The 23,155-nt window shown below is 45.6% G+C and overlaps 4 protein-coding genes across 20 annotated transcripts in view; 2 read left to right on the top strand and 2 right to left on the bottom strand.

The window, feature by feature from the left end:
- Positions 1-4,541: 4,541 nt before the first annotated feature.
- NDUFS3 (NADH:ubiquinone oxidoreductase core subunit S3) lies at positions 4,542-8,859 on the bottom strand. The gene is made up of 7 exons (XM_033062548.2): positions 8,740-8,859; positions 8,576-8,638; positions 7,741-7,838; positions 7,343-7,492; positions 6,407-6,532; positions 6,002-6,121; positions 4,542-4,789 (listed from the first exon to the last, which is right to left on the bottom strand). The coding sequence occupies exons 1-7, from the start codon at positions 8,783-8,785 to the stop codon at positions 4,622-4,624; spliced, it is 771 nt and encodes a 256-aa protein (XP_032918439.1). The 5' UTR covers positions 8,786-8,859; the 3' UTR covers positions 4,542-4,621.
- On the top strand, positions 8,858-16,800 carry KBTBD4 (kelch repeat and BTB domain containing 4). Of its 4 annotated transcripts, none has more exons than XM_033062547.1 (4): positions 8,858-8,939; positions 11,359-11,979; positions 14,485-14,591; positions 15,166-16,800. In XM_033062547.1, exons 2-4 carry the CDS (start codon positions 11,388-11,390, stop codon positions 16,024-16,026), a joined length of 1,560 nt encoding a protein of 519 aa, XP_032918438.1. In that variant the 5' UTR covers positions 8,858-8,939; positions 11,359-11,387; the 3' UTR covers positions 16,027-16,800. The 4 variants fall into 4 exon arrangements, with proteins under 4 accessions (XP_032918438.1, XP_032918435.1, XP_032918436.1 ...); XM_033062544.2 differs by having other exon boundaries at positions 8,881-9,001; XM_033062545.2 differs by lacking the exon at positions 8,858-8,939 and adding an exon at positions 9,120-9,408.
- Positions 16,801-16,972: 172 nt separating this feature from the next.
- PTPMT1 (protein tyrosine phosphatase mitochondrial 1) lies at positions 16,973-19,049 on the bottom strand. 2 transcript variants are annotated; one of them, XM_033062549.1, is made up of 4 exons: positions 18,875-19,049; positions 18,719-18,799; positions 18,071-18,262; positions 16,973-17,205 (listed from the first exon to the last, which is right to left on the bottom strand). In XM_033062549.1, exons 1-4 carry the CDS (start codon positions 19,043-19,045, stop codon positions 17,074-17,076), a joined length of 576 nt encoding a protein of 191 aa, XP_032918440.1. In that variant the 5' UTR covers positions 19,046-19,049; the 3' UTR covers positions 16,973-17,073. The 2 variants fall into 2 exon arrangements, with proteins under 2 accessions (XP_032918440.1, XP_032918441.1); XM_033062550.1 differs by lacking the exon at positions 18,719-18,799.
- A 211-nt stretch (positions 19,050-19,260) lies between these two features.
- CELF1 (CUGBP Elav-like family member 1) overlaps positions 19,261-23,155 on the top strand; it is a 68,526-nt gene continuing 64,631 nt past the window's right edge. For 10 of the 13 annotated variants that reach the window (XR_004418317.1, XM_033063554.1, XM_033063553.1 and 7 more), the window contains exon 1: positions 19,280-19,324. The gene's annotated coding sequence lies outside the window, so the exon portion shown is untranslated. Of the gene's footprint in view, positions 19,325-19,347; positions 19,422-23,155 lie in introns of those variants that run through there. The other 3 variants (XM_033063557.1, XM_033063556.1, XM_033063546.2) reach the window with 3 other exon arrangements.

The raw sequence follows: 23,155 nt of genomic DNA, 5'->3' as shown, positions 1-23,155 counted from the left end.
GGTTCAGTTCTGGAGGGAGAACTCAGTACAGTGACCTGACAAAAGCCACGTATAAAAGCAGCTCAGGCTTTAGGATCTCATCATCCTCTCCTGTGAGCGGACTTCTGAGTTACAATGAGCACAGTCTGCCTTAGATGTTCTAAATTACATCGACAAACCATCATTTGATTGACTTTACAACAGGTATCAGTTCTCTACACATCTTTACACATTTATTAGTGCCAAGTCACCAGACAAACTGTTCTGTAATTCTACTCTGTATGCACAGATGTGATGCCAGGGCTATACAAATATGCATTAATACATATAAATAAAGACTAATACCATCTCCCTCAGGTTAAAGAGAGCAAGAAGTCTGCCTAGGAAAGAGAGAAGGTGAGGCTGAAATGCATCCCTTGCTCAGCTCGTTAAGGGACCTCTGTCAAGGCACACTGTCACCAGATAGTGTACTAAGGGCTGGGATGATGTCCTGGCTGGTAAGTTGTCTGTGTGCAAAGGACCAAATCTTCTGAAACTTTCAGGATCTGTAGCTGTACCTGGTAATACCTGGACTTACACCAGCTAGGAGAAGCAGCACATAATGGAAGAGTCACAGAGGGGCCCACAATACCCAGAGTCACTCTTCCCCTCAGTTTGGATTCAAAGCAAGAACTGTGTTTCTGTCATAGCCTTAGGAATCTTCAAGTCACGCTGCACTGCTCTCATTTTTCATTATTTTCTGATGCTTACTCTTCAGTTGCATTCTTTTCTTCTTTTATTAAACTGAATCACAAGCTACCCAAGAGGCAGACACTTATGGCCCATCTGTGCAATGAGATTGATGTGCCTTCTGCTTTGTGCCAGATCCTTTTTATGTCATAGTGTACACATGACTTTGTCTAGAAGCTACTATGGAAAAACCCCTGTTTTGTGGGCCGTGAAACAGCCTCCCTTTAACTTGTAGCACATGACATGAAGAGGATTGCCCAACCGGATTTTGGCCAACATCTGTGAAAGCTGCACACGATTTTGTCAACAGGAGAATTTCCTACAAACAGCTTGCAGCTAAAGTGCCTAGAGGAGGACAGCCACGTTGGTGGGAGGGAGAAGAGAGGAGGCTTGGGGGTGTGCTCAGGTGACTGACACAGTGGCAGATGAGGGACAAGCATCAGTGTGGATGCTGCCTTGAGCTAGGGGAATTTTATAGAATTACCTCACTATCCCACAAAGAAAATCAATTTGAAAGTGATAAACATATTTGTTAGTTGTCTGTACAGTAGCAATACTTGCTCAGAAACAAGGCTGAATTTCTGACAGCTGCAAAAAGTCCCTGCATGTACAACTACAATGCTAGGCAGTGCACCTGCTCCTCCTGAAGGATTTTGTCCTTGCCAGGTACTCACAGCTGAGCCCAGCCCTACCACTCTGCACTCCCCTGGCCGTACCGTCTGTTGTTGGAGCAGTTTCAAAATGTCACAAGCCAGGTTTATGCAGGGACACCTTGACTGGCTTCTTCTTTTTCTCTATGACCCCCTGAAGGAACATGGGAAAGAGAACAAGAGGAGAGAGGTCAAAAACTGCAGCAACTGGTTGGATGCTGATTGAGGCACAAGGTGTGGCACTAGAAGAGCCTCTTTAGGAGGGAAGTTTCTTTGAAGTAGGACTTCAGGGAGACAGCATATTTACAGAAGGGAAACTCTGCTTATAGAATTGAAGAAATTGCTTTCGATTATCTCACCCAGAACTTGGGGAGATTACTGCCCAGCCTGGGGCTGTCTGGCAGATGCTCAGGGAAGGAAGAAGACTGAAGAAAGAGAGGAAGGAAGAAGGACGTACATGGCTCCCAGAAAAGGCAAAGTTTGAGTTACTGGAGTGGAAGAAGTAAGAAAACCTTGAGGGAAGCAGTAGTGAAGCACTGACTGTAACCAGACAGGACCTCTGTAAGACAGGCATTTTCCAGGTATGGTGCTGCCAGTCCTTACAAGGATACTTTCCTTGTCTTTTTGTTTCAGTTTGTGAGCAGCATCTAAGTTGAAGGAGTTATGAGCTGTGTAAAAGTGACAGGGAGGGCTCATCCCACTGCGCCTACTGCACATGAGATGGGTAAACACCCTGACACTGTCAATAGCCACATCCTCAGGGAGGACAGTCTGCATGCCTGGCTGTAGGGAGAAATGCCAGTGTTCTGGAAAACACCAGCAAAACTTACTCAGCTGGAGAAGCTCAACATGGTAACCGTGACTCATTGCCTAAAGTCTATTGTCCCTTCAGTACCAGAAAATCTCTTCTGTATAGTGTGTCTGTAAGTCAGCTACACCTGCTTTACATCTGATCCCACATTTTCCTGCAGCTGGGGAATCCAACCCAGGCAAACAAACCTCGCAGAAACTGGCAGTGTGCAGCAGGCAAGGACAGAGGATTTGCAAGACAGCTTTGTGCCTGGACAAGCTGACAACAGTCTTGTCCAGCATGAAGCAAGCGTTCACCAGCCACAGGGAACCCAGAGTGAGCAGGGTCCATCAGCAAAATGGCCTCTGGAGCTCAGGAGCAGTGGAGCAAGCAGAGTGCACAAGTTCTGTGAGGCTGGGCAACCTCTTGTCCCCTGGGATAATGAGCCTAAGCGACTGAATTGCAGCCTTCCTGATCTCCCAGGCTTCACTAACGACAAGAGATTCAGGTCCATTTGCAACTATTCCACGTGTTAAAGATCTGCTGGAGCCAATGCCCCGTTCCCACAGGGCTGTGTACTTTTCCAGTACACACATTCTCGAGCAAACCTTGCATATGGTCTAACTTGACAGGCATCACATCTGACATTTCTTGATGTCGGTCAAATTCTCGCTCTGCACAAACATTAATTTTAAAAGGCAAATTTCCTAGTGTTCCTGCTGCCATCCATCAGATTTACCGCACTGGGAAATACGTACTTTTAAAAATATATAGACCATAAGTCTTGCTGTAGTGTCTCAAGCAACCTGAGATGAAGGAGAACATGGAGAGGGAACGTGATTTATAAAGAATTTTCATGGTAATGGAAGTGGCACCAGGAACTTTTCTGTCTTGCACAATAGGCATCAGCATGCTATGAGAGCCACTGCAAAGAAAACAACCAGCTGTGGAACATCTTGTAGGAAGAACTAAAAGTTAATTTCCTATTTAATCTACTCAATTGCAGACAGATCCAAAGTAAAGCAAAGAATTGTGTAAAACCCCAAACTTCTGCTGATCTGTGTTCACTTCTCCTTCCCATGTAGAGCTGTGACTTTTAGGGTGAGTGGCAAATGCTATTTATTTTAACCAGGGAACATTGTTGAGTCACATCCCAAACACTGCTGGCCGCAGCAGCTGAAACAAAATTTAAAAAATATGTTTCAAAATAAAATTAACCAGCCTATGTTTACGAGGCTGGGGTGGAAACAAATATGAAACCCAATCCTTAGAATACAGTTCAGTCTTTATTATTGAAAAGAGATCGCATTCTAGTCACAGCAAGTGGGGTTTTTCTCTTAATTGAATTTACTATTGTTGTAGCCCTTCCTCTATCCCATACCCTCCCCTCCCCCAAACCCCGATTTTAATTAGTGCTTTTGCAATTTAAAACTTAAGTATCAATTCAGGCAATCTCTACAAACTGCTTGTGAATTATTTTATGAAATCTCTTATACAACAGTTTTCAGATTGTAATGAAGTCAGTCAGTTTTCTGGCGCAGAAGAGCATTATGCATTTTCTGGACCAAGGACAAGGGACATTATTAATTGATGACTGCTGTAATGCAATCCCATTCAAACAGGTGGTGGGTGGACTGGAACTACAGCATTCTTCCAGCTTTTTAGAAAAAAAAAAAAAAAAAAAAAAGATTTTCCACAAGAGCAAAGGAAGTGGTAATGCTATTGTATCATAGAGCTCAAAATAACTGGAATACTGACAAAAAGACACAGAGTCTTGTCTATGAGACAAGGGAGGGATGTACTTTTGGCTTCAGGAAAACAACAACACACTCTGTAGATGCTGTAGAAAATAAAGACTACTTGATTGTGAAGAAAAAGTCAGACTGAGGGAGAGTAACATCAGAAGTTACCTGTAACTCCTGTTAGGAGAAAAGGCACTGACCTAATTCCCATGGAAACAATAGATTTCCGTAATTAGTTTGGTCTGGACCCATATACATTTGTGTTGTCATGACAAGAACTGTATTAGAACCATTTACACAGGCTTTGCCTTTTCTTTTTGCTATATTATTACCATCTTCCCAACACTCATCCTGGAGCTAAGAAACTGCTGTCCCATTGCTCAACCTCCACAGTTGCTTCAGTGCAGGTGCTCAGGTTCTGATTTTTACCTGCAGGGACTGCTGGCATAGTAGTGTTCAGGAAACACTAGGCCACAGGCAATGCCTGCACTCTGTTCAATTTGCAAACCAAAAAAACAAATCCACTGTTTTACAATTCAAAGCACCAGATAAACATCTACCAGTTGGTTCATAAGGATTGTAAATTAGTTTTCACACTTTGTGCTTTTCATCTACTTTGAAAAAATTATTCACAAGATCACAACAGGCAAGTATCTCACATCAATTTTTATTATTATAAATACTATATCAGAACAGAAAGGATGGTGCTGCACATCCACTTCCTTCTGCTGCTATTTGGCATCTTCTTTCTTTGCTCCTGCTTCTATTTTCAGGGGCTCTGGAGCTGGACGATAGGCAGGAAATGCCTCCCAGGGGCTATTCAGATCGAACTTCCGAAATTCCTGAGCTAGCTCCACAGGCTCTGCCACCACCCGTTTGACTTCATCATCATACCGCACCTGGAACAGCACAAAGGACACAGGCCAGTCATTTTCACCCTGCTCCTGCAGCATGTCTGCTGTGCACAGTGACCCAGTAATGACCCAGACCACCCTCTGTGCACACAACTCCTTCTTACCCATGGAAAAACCACAGGCCCACAGGCCTCTGCCACGGCTTCAGTTCTCCTCATTACTGAACAAGAGCTCTCCAGATGCTACTGAGATCCCTGGAGTGTCCAAGAAAACCCTCCTCTTTGCTTTGCTACCATGCCTCTCAAGTGTCATGACTAAGCAACCAGAATTAGGAGCACCCACCCTAGCAGTCCACGTGAAGTTCACAAGCAATAACACATTTAATTTGCCATTTGACAAAGGAATTTCTCCTGAGTCACTGAAATAAGATGGCCCATCTTGGGCCTGCATGGCTGAGGACTACACTCATGAATCTTTATAATACTGCATTTGTGTGGTTTTAGTTGTTCTAATTTTTAGTGTAACACTCAGAACAAGGGGAGAAAAAGAAGACAATCAGGATGGAATTCAGGTGAGTACCAGACACTTCTGATTGGCTTGCTTTATCCTCTCAGTGCCAGTCCAGATCTCTGAACCCCAGGAGATGCTGCCTTATCCTTGCTTGCAGGATTTTGTTATTTCTACATTTCTTAAAACAGTTTTGGGGTTTTTTTGCAGAATTTCACTGTTTCCTTCTGAGACTCAACTCAGTCTTAACACTGCACCAAATACACCTGATTCTGCAGGGCAGTAATTTGAAACTAGACAGATACCAAACACTCTCATTTCACCTGTGGTTGCCATACAGAGGCAAACTATGAACAGCAAGAGTCAGTTTAATCAGAATTTTATAAACTGGGCCTACAAACACTCAACAAAGTGAATTTTCAACTGAATCAAGAATGGTCCTTTATCCTTCTAGACATCTCAGTTTTGCAGTGGAAACTTAATCTTCCAGAAAATGTGCTGAAAGCCAAAGCACTTTCTCTGCCTGACAAGTATCTTTGGTATACACTTTGAGCACATAATATTTGCTCAATTTCTCCAGCCTTAGGCTGTCTTATTATGGATGATAGTTTGTGTGATAATTCAAATTTCTATGCAGATTTATACAACTCCTCTGGAATACAGACAAGTGATTGTAAAGTAGTCACATATTTGTACTGGAAAAAAGCATTGGAGAGACTTGGTAACTTTAGACATGACTGTATCTCCTACCTCCACATAACCAGAGAGGGGGAAGTCCTTCCGGAATGGATGGCCCTCAAACCCATAATCTGTGAGGATTCGCCTTAGATCAGGGTGGTTGGCAAAGAAAACACCATACATGTCCCAAACCTAAATGAAAGGGAGCCAAGTTAGTTGAATTATATTTGAAAAAAACTCAAAAACATGCATGTGTTATGTCCGTAAAATTTCAGTTACATGCCTGGCTTTGTACAGTACAGCCAAACAGATGCAGGAATTCATTCAAAAGCAAATCAAACACTGTTTCATCTCCTACTCTGAAAAGGCAGCCAGGAAACACTTCTCTTTCTTCCCAAGGTATTTGGGGAATCACTTTATTGGGAAAATACAGCTTCTCTCTGCAAAGACTCCATTCCCAAGCACACCAGCACTCACCTCTCTTTCATACCAGTTTGCTGCCTTGTGCACAGGCACTGCTGAGTCCACAGGTGTCAGTTCATCAGTGTACGTCTTCACACGGATCCGGCTGTTGAACCGCAGGGACAAGAGATTGTACACAATCTGAAGCAGAGGAACACACAGCATTTATGGATCTCTCTGCAGTACACCACTGCCTAAGCAAAGCCACAAGGACTACTTCAAATATTCTTTATGGGCAGGATTGCATTCAGCACTTCAGAGCTGGCCATGAGACACTCCTACAACTGAGGTCCCAACAGCTTATCGCTTTGGTCCTTAGAAGTGTGGCCAAAGTTATGAGACTTAGATGTCATAACTGATGATGAAGAAGTAAAGAGAGGTACTAAAAGAGAGACTACTGGAGGGATGGAAACACTTGACAATGGTCTGTCTCAAAGAAAATGGCCATCAATCACTCTTGCAATTACTGTCAGTGGGAGAAAGCTAAGAAAAAATACACTTAATTTTCAGCAAGGGAGTTGGATACCAGGGAACATTTCCAACTTCTGTGGTGATGAAGTCTAGTACAAGGGCTGTTTATGAGGATTCTTATAATCTCTGGAGAGGAAATGCATACTACAAGCAGACTGAAGAAAAGATCCCAAAAATTTGTAAAGAATTTTAAAGCCTTGTTTGATCCTGCCTTGGTGACTGGAAAAGATGAATAAATCAGGTCTGTATTTCTGTTATCTCTATGTACTACCTTGATTTTTGAAAGAAAAATATTGAATTTAAAAAATACTCCACTTCTTCAGCAATTGGAGGCCTTTGACTTAAAGAATTCTATCGACAACTCTCTAAATTTTTTTCTCACTGCCAGAAACCAAAGAAAGTGGTCAGAGCTGCAACAGCACCCACAGGCATCAGCACTTGTGAAGCCCTCCAAGTACTGCACCTCTGAGCAGTTCCTACCTCAAAGCGGTACTGCCGGGACGGGACATCAACAGCAGTCAGGTCAGCCAAGGATTTGAACTGGGCATTGGTGTGATCACGAAGGAAGGTCAGGACAGGAATGATCCCATCTGGATGGATCAGAAGTTCCAGCTCATTGAAACAGGTCACCTGATGAAAACAGAACATTGGGAAGGGCATCAGTACAAACACCAACAGGACCGAACATGATGCTGATTTCAGCAGAGCACTCAAAGAGACACAGCAGACACAAAAAGGGGCTTAACAACAGCAGTACTCTTCTCGGAATTCTGACCATTTTTCTTCCCCAGAACAACTTCTCTGAACAGGTAACAAAAAAGTGGTGTGTTCACTGGATCCTGCCCTGCCATAAGGATAATTTTTTGAACAGCACCTACCTGTACTTGCTGGATATACTTAGGCAGAATCTCAGCCACATACTCCCCAAAAGCACACAGCTGCTTGTGTTCTACTTCATTTTTTGGTCTGACAGTAGCTAAGGAGAAAAATAAAGTTTCCAAGATTATGACAGGGAATACAGAAAGCCACAGAAAGAAGAGTAGAGTCCTGTTAACCAGTCTAGCTGTCTGTCAGAAACCACACTACAGCAACATACTTGTGTTACACAGAAGGTGGAACTAGGCACTTTGATAATGAAGGAAATTTGTGTCAGTGCTAAATTTTTGTTGACTCTAAGGAGCAACATGAATTGTCCAACAAGATGACGGAGAAGTAAATAGCGAGATAAAAGAGAGGGCAGCAGAGATGACAGAACAATGTGAACTTAGGAACTGCTCATGTCATTCAACCTGGGCCTTGTTTTCTGGGTTTGCTGGATGTGCCAACATCTAAGCAAGCCCCTCATAATCAAAACACTCTAGGAACTCACGTTGTTGGGGTGCGCTTTTTCGCTGTTACGACGAAAAGCCTTCAAGAATCCGGGCGATGAGGGGCTATGAAGCTGTTGCCCAGGCACAGCTTTGCACAGAAAGAGCAGGTTTGGCCCTCCATCTTAAAAAGGGTGCAGACAGGAACCCAGAGCTAGCACGGTTACCAACACAGCCTGCGCAAGTGGGGTGCTCGGGTGAGCGGACAGCCCTTTCCCGACACGCTCACTGCAGCGGTTCCAGGCCCAGGACCGTCCGTGGGGCGGTTCGGTGCCCTCCCGCCGCCTGGCAGCGGCACAACCGCACGCCTCGGGCCCCCCCGCCCCCAAACCGGCCCCGCACTTACGGCGAGTGTCCGCGGCGGAGCTCCCCGCCAGCCGGGCCCGAGCCGCCGCCGGTGCCGCGCCAGCTGCGGAGAGAAACGGACACGTCTCACCGACCACCGCCAACCGCCCGGCCCGGCCCGGCCCGGCCCGGCCCCGGCACAACCCCGAGCCCCCGCGGCCTCACCTCGCAGCGCGGCCCGCGCCAGGCCCCGCGCCGCCGCCGCCCACATCCCGGGACACGGACGGGCAAGGGCACGGGGCGGAAGCGGAAAGCGCCGCCGCCGCCGCGCTTCCCCCGGGGGCGGAAGCGCGCGAAGAGCTTCCCGGGGACGGCTCCGGGTCGGTGGGCGGAATCGGCGAGTGCCCGGCGGCGCCTGGCGCAGGGTGAGGGCCGGGAGCAGCCGCTGGGGCAGCCCGGGGCGGCGGCATGAAGGGAGGCGCCGCAGGTGGGTGCCCGCGGCGCGGCCGGGGAGCGGCGCGGCCCGGGGACGGAGCGGCGAGCGCCGGCAGTGTGGGCGCGCGGGGCGGCGGAGCCCGGCAGCCCCGGCTGAGCCAGCGCCGAGCCTTGCACGGCGTCAGCGCGGCCCCGGGGGCAACCTGCGTTTGTCCGAGGATCTGCCTCCCTCCCTGCCTTCTCCGCCCCGGACCGTGGGGTCGCTGTCAGTCGTGCTCAGCGGTGCCCCGATCCCGCCGTGGCATCCGCGACCCAGTCAGGAGCAAGGAAAGAAGGAAGCTGGAGCACAAGTCCGATGAGAAGCGGCTGAGGGAGCTCAGGTTATTTAGCCTGGAGAACAGAAGGCTCAAAGATGACCTTACCACCCTCTCCAAGTGCCTGAAAGGAGGGTGTAGCCAGGTGGGGGTTGGCCTCTTCTCCCAGGCAACCAGCGACAGGGCGAGACAACATAGGCTTAAGCTGCAGCAGGCGAGGTTTAGGCTGGACATTTGGAATAATTTCTTCACAGGAACGATGATTAGAGACTGGAGTGGACTGCCCAGGGAGGTGGTGGTGGTGTTGCTGTCCCTGGAGGTGTTTCAGGAAAGACTAAATGTGACACTCAGTGCCATGGTCTAGTTGACATGGTGGTGTTCGGCCACAGGTTGGCCTCGATGGTCTCGGAGGACTTTTCCAACTTAAGTGATTCTGCAATTCTGTGAAGGAGGTGTACTAGATGTTGGTTTAACCACTGTCACTGATAGTTTGGCCTGTGGAATGCATGGGAAGTTAACTGTTCTGCATGCCTCTTTCTTTATAGCAGAAATACCATGGGTGCACAGGAGATCTTTGTCTGGGTGTCTGCAAGGAAGATGTGAGATTTACGTAGTCTTTAGCTGCTTCTTGGCATTTCTTTTGTGATTTGGCATCAGTCCTCTGGGAGTTTTGCAGGGTAGCGTGGGCAGCTGGTTGTGCCGTGCCAAGGGGGCAGAGTAGTTCATCTGTCCTTATCCTGGTGCTTTTTGTGGTCTGTTCTGCATTCTGGGCTGAAGCTCCTAAGCACCTTGACTGTAAGGATAAAGAGCTTTAACAAAGTGGAAGCCAATTTGCAGGATAGGCTCATACTTTGTAAAGCTGGAAAAATAGTACTGACATGTTCCATGCAGTTCCTCTTACAAACTAATGAATAGGTACTTCTCAGACAGACCAGAACTACTGTGAAATCGGGATAAGAGTACAGTTAAGACAGGCTACCACCAGAGATAAGATGGACTTGTCCAGCCAATTAGGGATGTAGACACTACTTCCCATGAACAGAATTTCAGCAAAGAATTTTGAGAATCTTGTGATCAAGCAGAGTAATTGTAAGAAAATGCATGTTTGACAAGATAAACCATGTAACTATGAATCTGTTTGATAAAAAAATCACATCTTTGTGAAACATTGTACTTGAAATAATGTTCATTAATAATGAAAGAAATTTCTGATATCAGACATCATGGACAGTAGTTCAGTTATAAAAATGAGTCTAAAGTGAATGCAGGTAGGCAACTGTTCCTAATGCTGTCAAGAGCCCTGGTAAAAAAGAGCTCCTTGCTGTTGTAGTCCTTCTGTGTTTCAGAAGCTTTTCTGACCCACAAACTACCTGGAGATCTGCAGACATCTGTGGTACCTACTAAGAGGTGTTTTGTTCTAAATTTTGTTCCCTTTCCACTTGGGATGCAATGACTAACAACATCTAACGTGTTGCTTTGCATGCTGAAGTTGACTGGCACATTACAAACAGCATAACCATCAGTTATCTCATTTGATTAGCTTCAAGGGCTGCTGGTTATGTCTGGCAGACATCTCATGCATCTTTTTGGTAAAAACAAGTTCACCTTGATACAGATTCATCACTGGGTTTGGACAGTAATTAACACCTCCTGATGATACGAACTGCCTGCCTGTGCTCTTTTTTAGTACGATACTGTAATCCTTTTCACATCTAGTCCAGCTATGCTGCTGCTGCCTTTTCTCGCTTTGCAGGTTTCCTAGGGCAGTTGCTGGACTTTCCACTTGAATAGCTTGCTGCATTTCTTTGTGTCAGTGAAATGAGTGGTGAAAAGATGTGCGTGTCTCCCAGCCCTGCTGGGATGTGATGTTCACTGTACTGGAAGTTTGGTATATATTATAATTTTAATTATGCCAGCTTCTCATTTGCTGTTTGAGATTCTGAAGCTCAAGCACAAGTTTCTGGCTGTGTTATTTATGTTCAGTCTAAAATATGCTGGACACTTACCAATATGTTTGATTTTTCCCTGTACCCTGAAGTACTGCATAATCTTGTTAGTGGTGAGAGAAAGCCATATAATTGTTGTGATTTTACAGATTGCTGGAGGTCTGATTTGTGCAGCACCATGGACTCGTCAGAAGAGACTGGAGGTTCCTCTGCAGAAGAAAACTACTTTGTGAACTACACCTTCACCGACCGCTCCCACTCAGGCCGCGTGGCCCAGGGTATTATGAAATTATGCTTGGAAGATGAGCTCTTTGCTGATGTTACAATATCAGTGGAAGGCAAAGAATTCCAGCTGCACCGTTTGGTCCTCTCAGCTCAGAGCTGCTTTTTTCGTTCTATGTTCACTTCCAACCTAAAGGAGGCCCACAACCGGGTGATTGAGCTGCAGGATGTTAGTGAGAGTGTCTTTCAGCTCCTTGTGGACTATATTTACCATGGAACTGTAAAGCTGAGGGCAGAGGAGTTACAGGAAACCTATGAAGTGGCAGACATGTACCAGCTGACTGCCCTTTTTGAAGAGTGCTCCCGTTTTCTGGCCCGTACGGTGCAGGTTAGAAACTGTCTGCAGGTCATGTGGTTGGCAGATCAACACAGTGACATGGAGCTCTACACAGCTGCCAAACACTGTGCAAAGTCACATTTGTCTCAGCTGCAGGAGACAGAGGAGTTCCTACACCTGCCTCTCCGCCTGCTCACAGACATCCTTACAGGTAAGGAGTTCTTGAAACTACCTAGGATGTGGATGTAGAAAGAGACTTTCAGAGTCTGGTCAAGTAGTAAATGAAATAGATGGAAAAATACAAACTTTCATAATCACTGTCTACTCAGAGACTTAGCTAAGCAAGGCAGAGCAAAACATTCCGGATACCTTTATCAGAAAAAGCCCCCAACTATTAATTGTTACTAGACATGAAACATCTAAGCTATAGAAAAGGGACATACAGAATATAGAATATACAGCTATAGAAAAGGGACATATAGAAATTCACAGCAGTTCCTGAGCAAGGTTAGAAGTCACACATTTTTTAGACACAACTTCCAACAATTTGTTGTAATTTTGTCTGCATTAAAAGTAAAACAAAGAAGCCTTACCAGAAATGCACATCTTTTAAAAGGCTTTTTTATCCCTTTAGCTCATAATCATTTAGCATCGTAATACAATAACTCAACATCTGTAAGAAGGCTTGAGCACATATTTTTAGACTATTTTAGTGTTATTTACAATTGTATATAATTGTTAGGATTATTCAGGCACTCAACTGACTGAAATAGAGGCATTGTGACATCTTGAGTAATACAGTAATTGCCCTTCTTGTAAAGGTAGTAGCCTTCCACAGTAATGGATGCCATGATTCAGAGTTGTAAAGGACATGTCAACACATAAACAACTTAGTCCAGTTTCCACCAATCTTTAAAGATCTGCTGCCCTAGTAGGTACAGTCAGTACTTGTCACCTCTCCAGGATGCAGCAGTCACAAGTCCATTCTTCTGCAGTTATGTATCATTGCTAGAGGAAGCAAGAATGTAGAAGCAGCTCATACACCCAAATGTGCCTCTTCCATGCTTTTAATTACTCTTTGAGTAAGTAACTAGACTTTGTGTGTCATGTGTTTTATATGCAGTTGCAAAAATAAACCTATCATGACTGGTTTCTTGGGAACACTGGCAAATCTACCCATAAGACCTAAACTAGCCTTAAGAGTTGATGCTATGCATTTGAGAGTCTTCACAGATATTGCATTAAATTATCTCTATTGCATTTAAAGAAATTTACAGTCAATAACCTATTGAGTATATGTACTGATAGCTCAAAAACTGTGATAGAGTAATTTTGATAACTATCTAGCTAAAGTTTTTTAAGTAAGTTGCAAGTTCATTTAAAAAAACCTCTAAAATCATGAAATAAAACTGTAGAGGTCAATCACCTCTAATTTCCAAGGGATTCCACATCAAAAACAGTTTTAGGACTATGGACTTTAGCGCCTGTGGTCCTAAATTAAAACAATTGCTCAGTATAACTTTTTTCATGCATCATCTATTTTCATATATAGAATCACATTACTCTGCATTTATACCACAACTTAGCTCATAAAATGGATTAAAATCTGAAATACTTCCCTACTGCTGGTAGGAAAAATCCTTTTATTTTGTCTTTCCCGCATCTTTGTTTAGTTAATGGAGAATTAAATAGAGGAAACTTTTAGTGGCAAGGATTGAAATTATTTTCATGACATAGTAATTTATTAAGTTTACCTTCTGTTGCGTGCTAGGACCAATTTCAAAAGCATTTTTTTTCCATTTAACCACTACATGTGATGGTTAGCTTAAGGGAATCCTTTTAAACAGAGCTGAAATACCTGCTTTTATGCCACACTTTTTCTGCTCCCTTGCACTATAGAGAAGAGCATCAGAATTTGTCTGGTGCCTTCAGCATCATTGAATTCAGAGTTTGTCATGAGAACAGGCTACAAAATCAGAGTCTTCATAGGGAAGCTTCTCAATGAACACAGCCATTATTGCTGGCTTTCAAACTGGAAGGAAATACCTAAAATCTTTTAGGTAATGTACTGATGATAACGATGCAAGACTTTGTGCCTTAACCAAAACTTCCAGTTATGTCTGGGAAGAGATTTAAATCTGGTGCAGTCTGTGGAGTGTTTCCTTCTGTCACACAGCTAAGAAAAGCTCTAGTAGCTCATTGGGGATTTCCAAATGTTAAGAGGATAGGAGCAACACCAGATGTTCAGTCATGAGGGTCAGCTGCCTGACAGTGCTCAGACACATTTTGTAGATGACTTTTGCTAGATAGGTTTCTAGGACCAGCCAGAAAGAAAGGCAGGTGCTGAGATTCTCAGTAACAGAATCTTCTTGCCTAAATGATTAAATAAGAAAGTATTTGTCATCACCATGCAGCATGTAAGTTCTTTCTCCTGTCCTCTTTTTCTTGGACATAGATTCCTGAATAGATTGCTGAAACTCATCCAAGGTGCTTAAGCTCTGCTTCTTGTAGTTACCCAAATTGATTTCATGTAGTTGGCTGGCTGGCAGTGCTGATCATGCCTGATAACATCTATAAACACCTGTGTCTGTTTTTCCTCTCTAGAAAGTAGGGTTTGTGGTGGGAGTTGGGGGAGGCAGCCGCAGGAAAAGGGTGTTCCTGAGTGCATACATCGTTGTCTAGATACCATAAATGTCTTTCTGTCCCTGAACCGCAGATGGCGTTCCATGTTCTCAGAATCCAGCAGTTGCCATAGAAACCTGGATCAACTTCAACAAGGAGGAGCGAGCGGGCTTTTCAGAGACTCTGCGATCGAGTTTGAAGGTATAAAAAGACCTTATGTTCTGAGGCTGATGTAGCACTTGCTGGTTTCACACTTCTCAGGGCAGGGTATTCTGCTCACATGTGTGACTTGGAAGTCACAAAACACAAAAGTCATTGAAATTCATGGTGCTTGTGAGAGGATACTTTCAGTGTCATAAATACCAAGCCCACTGACAACTTTTTGCCATTTAACCTGAGGCTGCTTTCACTGGTGATTGGAGCAGTGCCACAAATAACTAATTTCTCCTCAGTTAACAAATAAACTGTTCAGAAATCTATGTTTGGCATTCCTCTTGTAGCAACTGCACTCCATCAGTGATGTAGCTGGCCCTTACCTAAACTGTGAACACTGTGTTCCAGTGACATCTGTGGCTATTTTGCTGTGTCAGATATGAATGGTATCTTGAAAAGGCCTTGAGGCTCTGAATCCTGAATGTTCTAGGGTGGCAGGACTTGGGAAGGAGGTTATACACCTCAGGCCCACAGGTGGGTCCTAAATTGAAAAATTTGGTCTTGAGCATCACTGATGTGTGAACAGATCTAATTCTGCTGACACACTTCTACTTTTGCTCAGGTGATTGGAGAAAATGTTCACATCTACCTGATTGGAAAGGAGTCATCACGTACACATTCCCTCGCTGTCTCTCTGCACTGTGCTGACGATGACTCCATCAGTGTAAGTGGCCAGAACAGCCTGTGTCACCAGATCACTGCAGCCTGCAAGCACGGTAGTGACCTGTACGTCGTTGGTGGCTCCATTCCGCGACGCATGTGGAAATGCAACAACGCAACTATAGATTGGGAATGGTGTGCTCCTCTGCCCCGTGACCGGCTCCAGCACACCCTCGTCTCCGTGCCAAGCAAGGATGCAATATATTCACTGGGGGGGAAAACTCTGCAGGACACTCTCTCTAATGCTGTCATCTATTACAGAGTACGAGACAACGTCTGGACAGAGACCAGCCAGTTGGAAGTGGCAGTCTCTGGAGCTGCAGGGGTGAACCTTAATGGTGTCATTTACCTGCTGGGTGGGGAGGAAAACGACTTAGACTTCTTCACCAAGCCCTCTCGGCTCATTCAGTGCTATGATACCAACACAGAGAAATGCCACGTGAAGCCATACGTACTGCCTTTCGCAGGGCGCATGCACGCTGCCGTGCACAAAGATGTGGTGTTCATTGTGGCTGAGGGGGATTCACTGCTCTGCTACAATCCCCTGCTGGATAGCTTCACCCGGCTATGCCTCCCAGATGCCTGGAGCTCAGTACCATCCCTCTGGAAAATTGCCAGCTGCAATGGCAGCATCTATGTCTTTCGCGACCGCTATAAAAAGGGTGATGCAAATACTTTTAAACTTAACCCAGCCACCTCTGTTGTAACAGTCACAAGTGGCATCAAAGTGCTGCTCACTAACCTGCAGTTTGTCCTGGCCTAAACAGGCCCAGTGATAGAAAGACAGCAACAGTGTCTTGCTGAGCAGCTCAAAGACACCTACAACCCTCAGCACCAGTCCCAATTACTACAGGCTCACATCACCCTGCAAAGACCCCATCCTCTGCAGAGGAAGTACAGGCTTTCTGACTGTGGGCCTGTTCTTTTACATAGCACTGTCAAAACCATATTGAACTGTTGTATCTTAGATTTCAGATGGACTAAATATTATTACTTTGATTCCTTGATGATAAGCTTGCCTTTGAGGCCCAAATGGCAGCAAATGGCTATTTTAGCCTGGAACCAGTCTACCACTAAAAAATCCTGTGGCATATGGAGAACATTCTCCTTGGCCCAAACTGCTAGTTTTAACTGCCTAGGAGACTGTGTGTTGCTGCTGTGTCAGTCACAAAGTTAGATATGCACTGTGTCCCCCAGGGATGCCCCCATTTAAACATTCCTGTGTCCTATTGCAGAAATGGGGCCTGGCAGACAGATTCCAGAACTGACCCCAGGGCTCTTAAGTAACATTCAGCACTTCTCCTAGATGAGTGGTAACTAACTGAGTACTTGCTTACTGCTCTGTCATCACCTAGTTTAAAGAAGGAGGTCAGTTTTAGAGCATTGACTTCCTTTACTGTACAGGAAATCCCCACCTGTAATTATAATATAGTGTTGGTGAAAAGACAGAAATAAGGCCACTTCCTCCTACCCCTCTCTGTTCGCACTGTAACCTTTTGGGTAAGAATCTGAATAAAGTCTCTACTGAGACAAAATACTTTGTTTTTTTCTTTTTGCTTCAAATACAAATATTTTTGAACTTCCTGTGGACTGCAGTTCTGCTCAGCACTGATGTGTGGAAAAGAACTATGGGGCTCCAAGAGATCTAAGATATTAGCCATAAGGAAAGCAAGCTTTAATGAAACAGCCCTATTTCCCCTTTAGTGTAAAATGTTCTCTGTTGATAGTCAAGAATGAAAACACTTAAGCCTTTGTTAGATCATAAAAACTTTTTTTATAGCAGCTGAAGATTTTGATAGTTCATACTCAGTTATGCAGTTCTCTCAGTGATCATGTTCCTGTGAAATTTCTCCAAGACCTGGACTTGCTTCTGTCGAATGAGGATGTGGGGACGAATCTTGGCAATGGCCTCTATTGCTTCCTGAGGTCTCCAGTGATGCAGCTGAAAAGTCAGAAACCCAGCAAGTGAAAATCCATTCTATCTTTGCACCAGTTAATGGAACCCTCCTGGAGGCTATATGAGAGGTGTTAGAAAGCTTGTTGCTGCTTTGCCCCTTAGGTTTGAACTTGATGTTCTTCTCAGAGAGGCCTGCAAGTCATGAAATTAGTCCCTCAGTTAAAGAGGAATGGTTGCTGCCTGGACCTTCCACTTTCCATCTTGCTCGCTCTTCTTTCATGTTGTGAATAGTTTCCTGTCCTAGTCCCACTAGGCAAGTGCAGCTTGCTTTTTAAATTTTTTTTAAACACTCTACTGGTACTGTCATTGCATTTCAGCACTTAGTGAGCAAATTCTCTCTAACACTAATGGAAAATTTTCCAGGGAGTGTTAATAACACCAAGGGAAGAATCCACAGGTGGGGTTTTGTTCTTAGTGCTGGCTTCCCCAGTTGGGTTGGTAGAGGAACTCAGAAAACAAGTCAGTTCTCTTGATCCTGAATTGTATTTATGAAAAAGCATAGGAAGGCTCACCACTCCCGTGAACCAAGGAAAAAAAAATACAAACAACAAAAGCAGATGTTTATCTGCTCAGTGAACCTACACTCATGGGTGACTTGTTATTCCCACCTCAATCTGTTTCTCCACAGAAGGAATTAAGAAAAGCAGAATAATTCAAAATTTGCATTTGAATTCAAAACAACAAGGTAAGTTTGAGGCCTCTCTTAAAATGGGTGTCGAAGCTTTGTAAAATCATGGAGTATTAATCTGTACATGCTCACATTTCCTGAGTGGAGTTAACTATAAAGGTTGTCTGCATTTTATTTCCATTTTTAAATGAAAATGAATCCCATTTAGCAGAGACTCCTGACCTGAATTAAGTATGCTGCCACCATGGTGGCACTGCGGGAGCGCCCTGCCTTGCAGTGCACATAGACGCTGTTACCGCAGGCTCGGTGTCTCAGGATGAACTCCACGCCCTTTTGCAGGTTTTCCAAGGTGGGGACTCCAGTTAGATCCACAGTGCTGAGACGCAGTTGCTCCACTCCCATTGCCTCCCATTCCTGTAACAGAGAGCAGATTTGGTGAGTGAACTTTTGGGTTGGTTTTTTTACTGAAAGAAACTCACAACCTGTTGAGAAATTCAGAGAGGCTATAAACAGACTTTGAATATCAATCCTTCCAATCAGACGTATGAAAACTTCAGTACTGGTCATCAGAAGCTAGTAGTTAAAGGAGACTGAAAAAAATTGTTTCAGCTAAAGGAAAAGAGGGAGGTTGGGTTCTCTTCCCAACCCAAAGGCATTCCTGTATAGTGATGTACGTGGGTTCCATGCTCCCTGTCTTTCCCTGCCACTGCAGCTGCAATTCACTCGATTTTAAAGTCGGCTCAGGTACGAGTAGTCCCTTCTATGCTGCCACAGAACTTGGCGGTCGCTGCCGGGATGACGGCAGGAGGCGGCTGAAGCCTCACCTGTTCCGGGACAGGCAGGAGTGGCACCAGCAATGCCGGGGCTCACCTGAGGGGAAAAACAGAGGAACCGGGTCTCGTAGTCCTCGGTGAGGGTGACCACGCCGCGCACGTTCTCCTCCGCCACCAGCTGCGGGCACAGGCACCGTCAGGGACCTCCGTTCCTCCCGGCCCGGCCCGGCCCGCCCCGCTGCGCCCGCCTTACCCTGCGGATGCGCCGCCGCAGCGGCAGCGCGCCGAGCAGCACGACCTCGTCGATGCGGTGGAACCAGGGCCGGCGGGACCCGGGCAGCTGCGCCCGCGCCACCGTGTACAGCAGCGACGGGTAGAAGAGCAGCCGCGCCGCGCCGGCGCCCAGCGCCTCCACCACCCCCATGCGCGCCCGGTGCGCGCCGCGCCGGGCTGGGCCGCGCCGACGGGCGTGAGAGCGCCGCGGAGGCGCGCGCCGAGCGTCACTGGAGGGGACACCCGCGGCCGGGCGGGGCGGGGCCGCGGCGGGGCGGGGCGGGGCCGGCCGCGCGGGGGAAGCGGGCGCTCCGCCCCGGCCCCCCCACGCCGCGCCCGCCGTGGTCTCTCCCGGAAGCGCCGCCATCTTGCAGAGCCGGCCCGAGGCGGCGCAGGGAGCGGAGCGGGGCGCGGGCGGATCCCGGGGCAGGTGAGGGCGGCGCCGCCGGGAGGAGCTCGGGCCGCGCACGGCACGGCAGGAACGGCGCGGGGCCGAGCCGGCGGGAAGCGCGATCCGTCTCGCGCAGGTAACGGCTCCTTGCCCCTTCTCCCCCGTTCCGCGGCGCTCCCGCCGCGAGGCCGCTGGTGCCGGGCCGAGGCGGCCGCCCCGCTCCCGCCCGCGGGGGAGCCGCCGCCCCGTGCGCGCCATCCCGGGGCGGTGCCGCCCCGCCGGGAGCCCCTCCGGGGCCCGGAGCCGGAGGCTGCCGGGTGTCGTCTCTGATCCGGGCGCTGACAGCGCCGCGGGCGGTGGCGGTGGCGCTGCGGGTGCGAGCTCGGCCCGCGGCGGCGGCGCCATTGGGGGCGGGGGGGCTGCGGCGAGGCCGGGCGGACCCCGGGGCGGGGGAGCGGCTGCCCCGGGCTCGGCCGCCGCCAGCCTGCCGGGCGGGGCGCCCCGGGCACTTAGAGGAACGTGGGCTGCGGTTGTCGGTACGGTGGGGGTCTGTCCGCGGGAGCTGTGAAATGTGTGCTGGTGTACCAGGGGTGGAGGCGAGTCAGGCATACGAGAAGCACGGGCAGGGACATTGGAGTTCAGCTCAGCGTGAGGATTTGCAGTCCTCAAGTATGAGAGGGCGTGACAGACTCTACTGGAATGAAGTAGGAAGAGGAGTATGAAAACCAGGAGAGACGAAGCGTTAAATAGGTGATAAATACATGAAGAAGCAGTAAAGGTTGGTAACAGCTTGCATTTTTAATAGAGAAAAAAAGTTGAGAGGCAGCCTTAGAATACATTCCTTTAAATTCCTGAGGAACTGTGGCCCAGACATTTTCACCTTTAAGGCACAGGCATTCTCTTCTGCCAGAAGTTGTCGGGGAACATTTTTCAAGCATTGCAGCTTTCTTGTATGTCCTGCTTGAGTGTGGTCGTTGGGTGTGTTTCACCAGTTCACTGGATTTAGAAAAGTATTTGGTGGGGATTTGTATCATGAAGCACACTTGACTTCTGGCTTAGAAGAGCTTGCATTTTCTATCTTGAATTTCTGTTTTTATTTTTTGTGTATGTCTGTCTTTTCAGTCTTACTCTTTGTACAAATGATTACAAAAATTGTTGAACTCTCTTCTAGTGTCTTTTTTTTGTCTCCTCTATTGTTTTTCTCTAGGTTAATTCATCAGATAGATTTTACTGCACTGACTTGGCATTGCACAACCATAATAAACCTATCACATTTTTATTCTTTTTTCCATTCCCCTCGGCTATGTTCTTGGGATCTCTGCATAACATGAGATACTGTATCTTCCTAGAATTGTGTCTGGACCTAAGTCTTGAAGAAACAGCATTGTTGGAAATACTGCTGCTGTGGTAGATGTTTAAAATTAATGCGTATGTCTTTAGACTGAGATAGGAAATGTAAGCTTGCATCTAGCAGCTTAATATACTCAGTTGCATTCCTGCTGATGGAGAGGCCCCAGGACAAGAGCACAAATCTTACATCTGCTCAGAAACATGAGTGCAAATGTATATGCTACTAAAATTCGAAAATAGGCATTTTTAAATACGGTGATGTAAAGAATTCTTTTTCCTTTAGGTGCTTACTGTTCTCTTTCAGCCGCTGCTCACATTCAAAATTATTGCTGATACTTATTTTGGGAAGGTGTGTGCTGTTCTGAGGAGTGTATTCACCCTTTCTGAATGATCATTCTTGCCTAGCCGTGTTTTTTCTGGTTTTCCTTTCCCTAAGTTTCTGATGTTACACTGGGGAAAAATCAATTCTGGACCTTGACTGCTGGGTTACGTATTTCCCCTTATGTATCTTTTTTTTATTTTTTTATACGTAACAAAATAATTGATGCAGGCCTAGGACATTCTATTTACATGCAAATAAAGCAGGAACACGGCATCTATGGAAAAGCAGATGATTGAAAAGTGACTATTCTAAACTCATGAACACTAAAACATGGTGATTTATGTGTTAGGTAGTTTTGTTTTGAAAGTAAATTACCTACAACGTGAGAAGAAAATGCCCATCTTTCACTGTGGGAGATAGGCTAAAGAGATCCATAGTAGTACTGCTGTGTATTTCTTACTGTATCCGTGTTTCTGCTACGCCTCCAAAACTTGATGCACTTACAGGATTATCTTTGCAGGGTAGGGGGAAGGTTCTTTTAGTTCTGCTACAAGTAGGGGTTTTGAAAACACACTCCTTGGCACTACTCTAAAAGGAAAGCAGGAAATGTGGCAGGATCATCGATATACAATAGTTGTCTGTCTCATTAATAATAAATCCATAGCTTGCCAAGTAACCTGTACATCAGTTGCAGAATCATTGGTTGAAACAAGATATGCTTTGAAATAAGGGAAATATTTATAATGTTATGTAAATTTTCTTCTTCAGTTCTGTATCCTGAATTGGTTGCATTTCATAAAAGGTAGGTGATTAGGTGATTCTTAAATATTTAGATTCATTGAAATCCAGTGTTTAATTGAACTTATTGGGAAACTTTGTTGTGAACATGTTGCTTCTTAATTATTTCTTGCATATTTTTCTGAAATGTGGCTATTGATTATCAGTTACTGAGTCATCTGCCACAAATCTCTTCAGAATACCCACTCTGATTTTTCTGCTTGTGTCTGTTTTAGAGTAGGTGGGACGTGAGACAAATTCTCATAGTTTTTGAGAGTTCCTGGTTATTAGTCTTTAGCACTGAGATCTATGAACCCACTGTTCCGACTGTTGAACTGGAGTCTGTTCTTAAGCAAATAAGAACAGTTTTCCAAGAGCTTTCCAAGTCATCATGTGATTTTGGATACTGAGACAACCACAATAATCAAACAGACTCAGATCTATATTTCTGCTATCTTATATTTCAGTCTTGTCATGAATGTCTGAAATGTATTATTTCAATCTGGGCATGTTTAGTATTGCTTGTCCTTCAAGACTATGTGCAGAGTTATTCAATGCCTTGGTAACTGCCTTCAGGCAAGAAGGTATGATTTTTATCCATTGATCAGGTATTTGGCAGGAGAAAAAAGTAGTATGGAAGAAGAGAAGACTAAAATATTTCAGTATTTATTGTGGGAATGGGAATTGTAAATTGAGAAGAGTTATCTAGGGCCTCTGATGGATATTTCTCAAAGTATCACAGCACAGGATCTTGAGTGGTGATCCTGTTACAAGATTTCTTGAGGCAAGAGAGATTATCTTGATTGGAAAAAGTAACTAGTAGTTTAACTGCCCTTCTTCCAGTCATCAGAGATACTTATTATACGAATAAAAGCAAGAATGCAAGATACTGCATTTTCTGCTATAGTTCTGTACAACCTATTTTAGAAAGATACCAAGACACTTTGTGTTTGGGACATGAGAATGAAAAGGGATAGCTTTAGCATTCGCATTTCAAGAGATTTCCCAAACATTGACTGAACATCATCTTGTTTGTACCTGATGTGAGACTCAAGCAAGTAGAACTAAAATATATGTTGGGTCAAAGCTGCAGTGCCACTTAGTCTGCAAGTGCTTTGCTGTAGGGAGGAATAGCTCACAAGTGTGAACGGTGATGGACAGAGCAGGCTTATTTGTGTGACAGCAATAGAGTGCAGCAGTCGTCATCCCAAGGAAAGGAAGTCATCCTTGATATCTTGAGTAGCTTCAAACTTTCTGCAGTTTTAACTCTGTGCTAAAATTGCTAGCTGAATTCAGGATGAACAATGAGCAACTAGATGGCTGAACAGAAATCTTCGGTAGTTTCCAACTCTTAGTGAAGAATTTCAGTTTAGATGATGCAGTTTGTGTCACTGCTATATGTAAGTGAAAACCTTATGCCA

The sequence above is a fragment of the Catharus ustulatus genome, chromosome 6, assembly GCF_009819885.2.
Source record: "Catharus ustulatus isolate bCatUst1 chromosome 6, bCatUst1.pri.v2, whole genome shotgun sequence".
Classification (NCBI taxonomy): Eukaryota; Metazoa; Chordata; class Aves; order Passeriformes; family Turdidae; genus Catharus; species Catharus ustulatus.
This window is presented reverse-complemented; position numbering and strand designations above follow the sequence as displayed.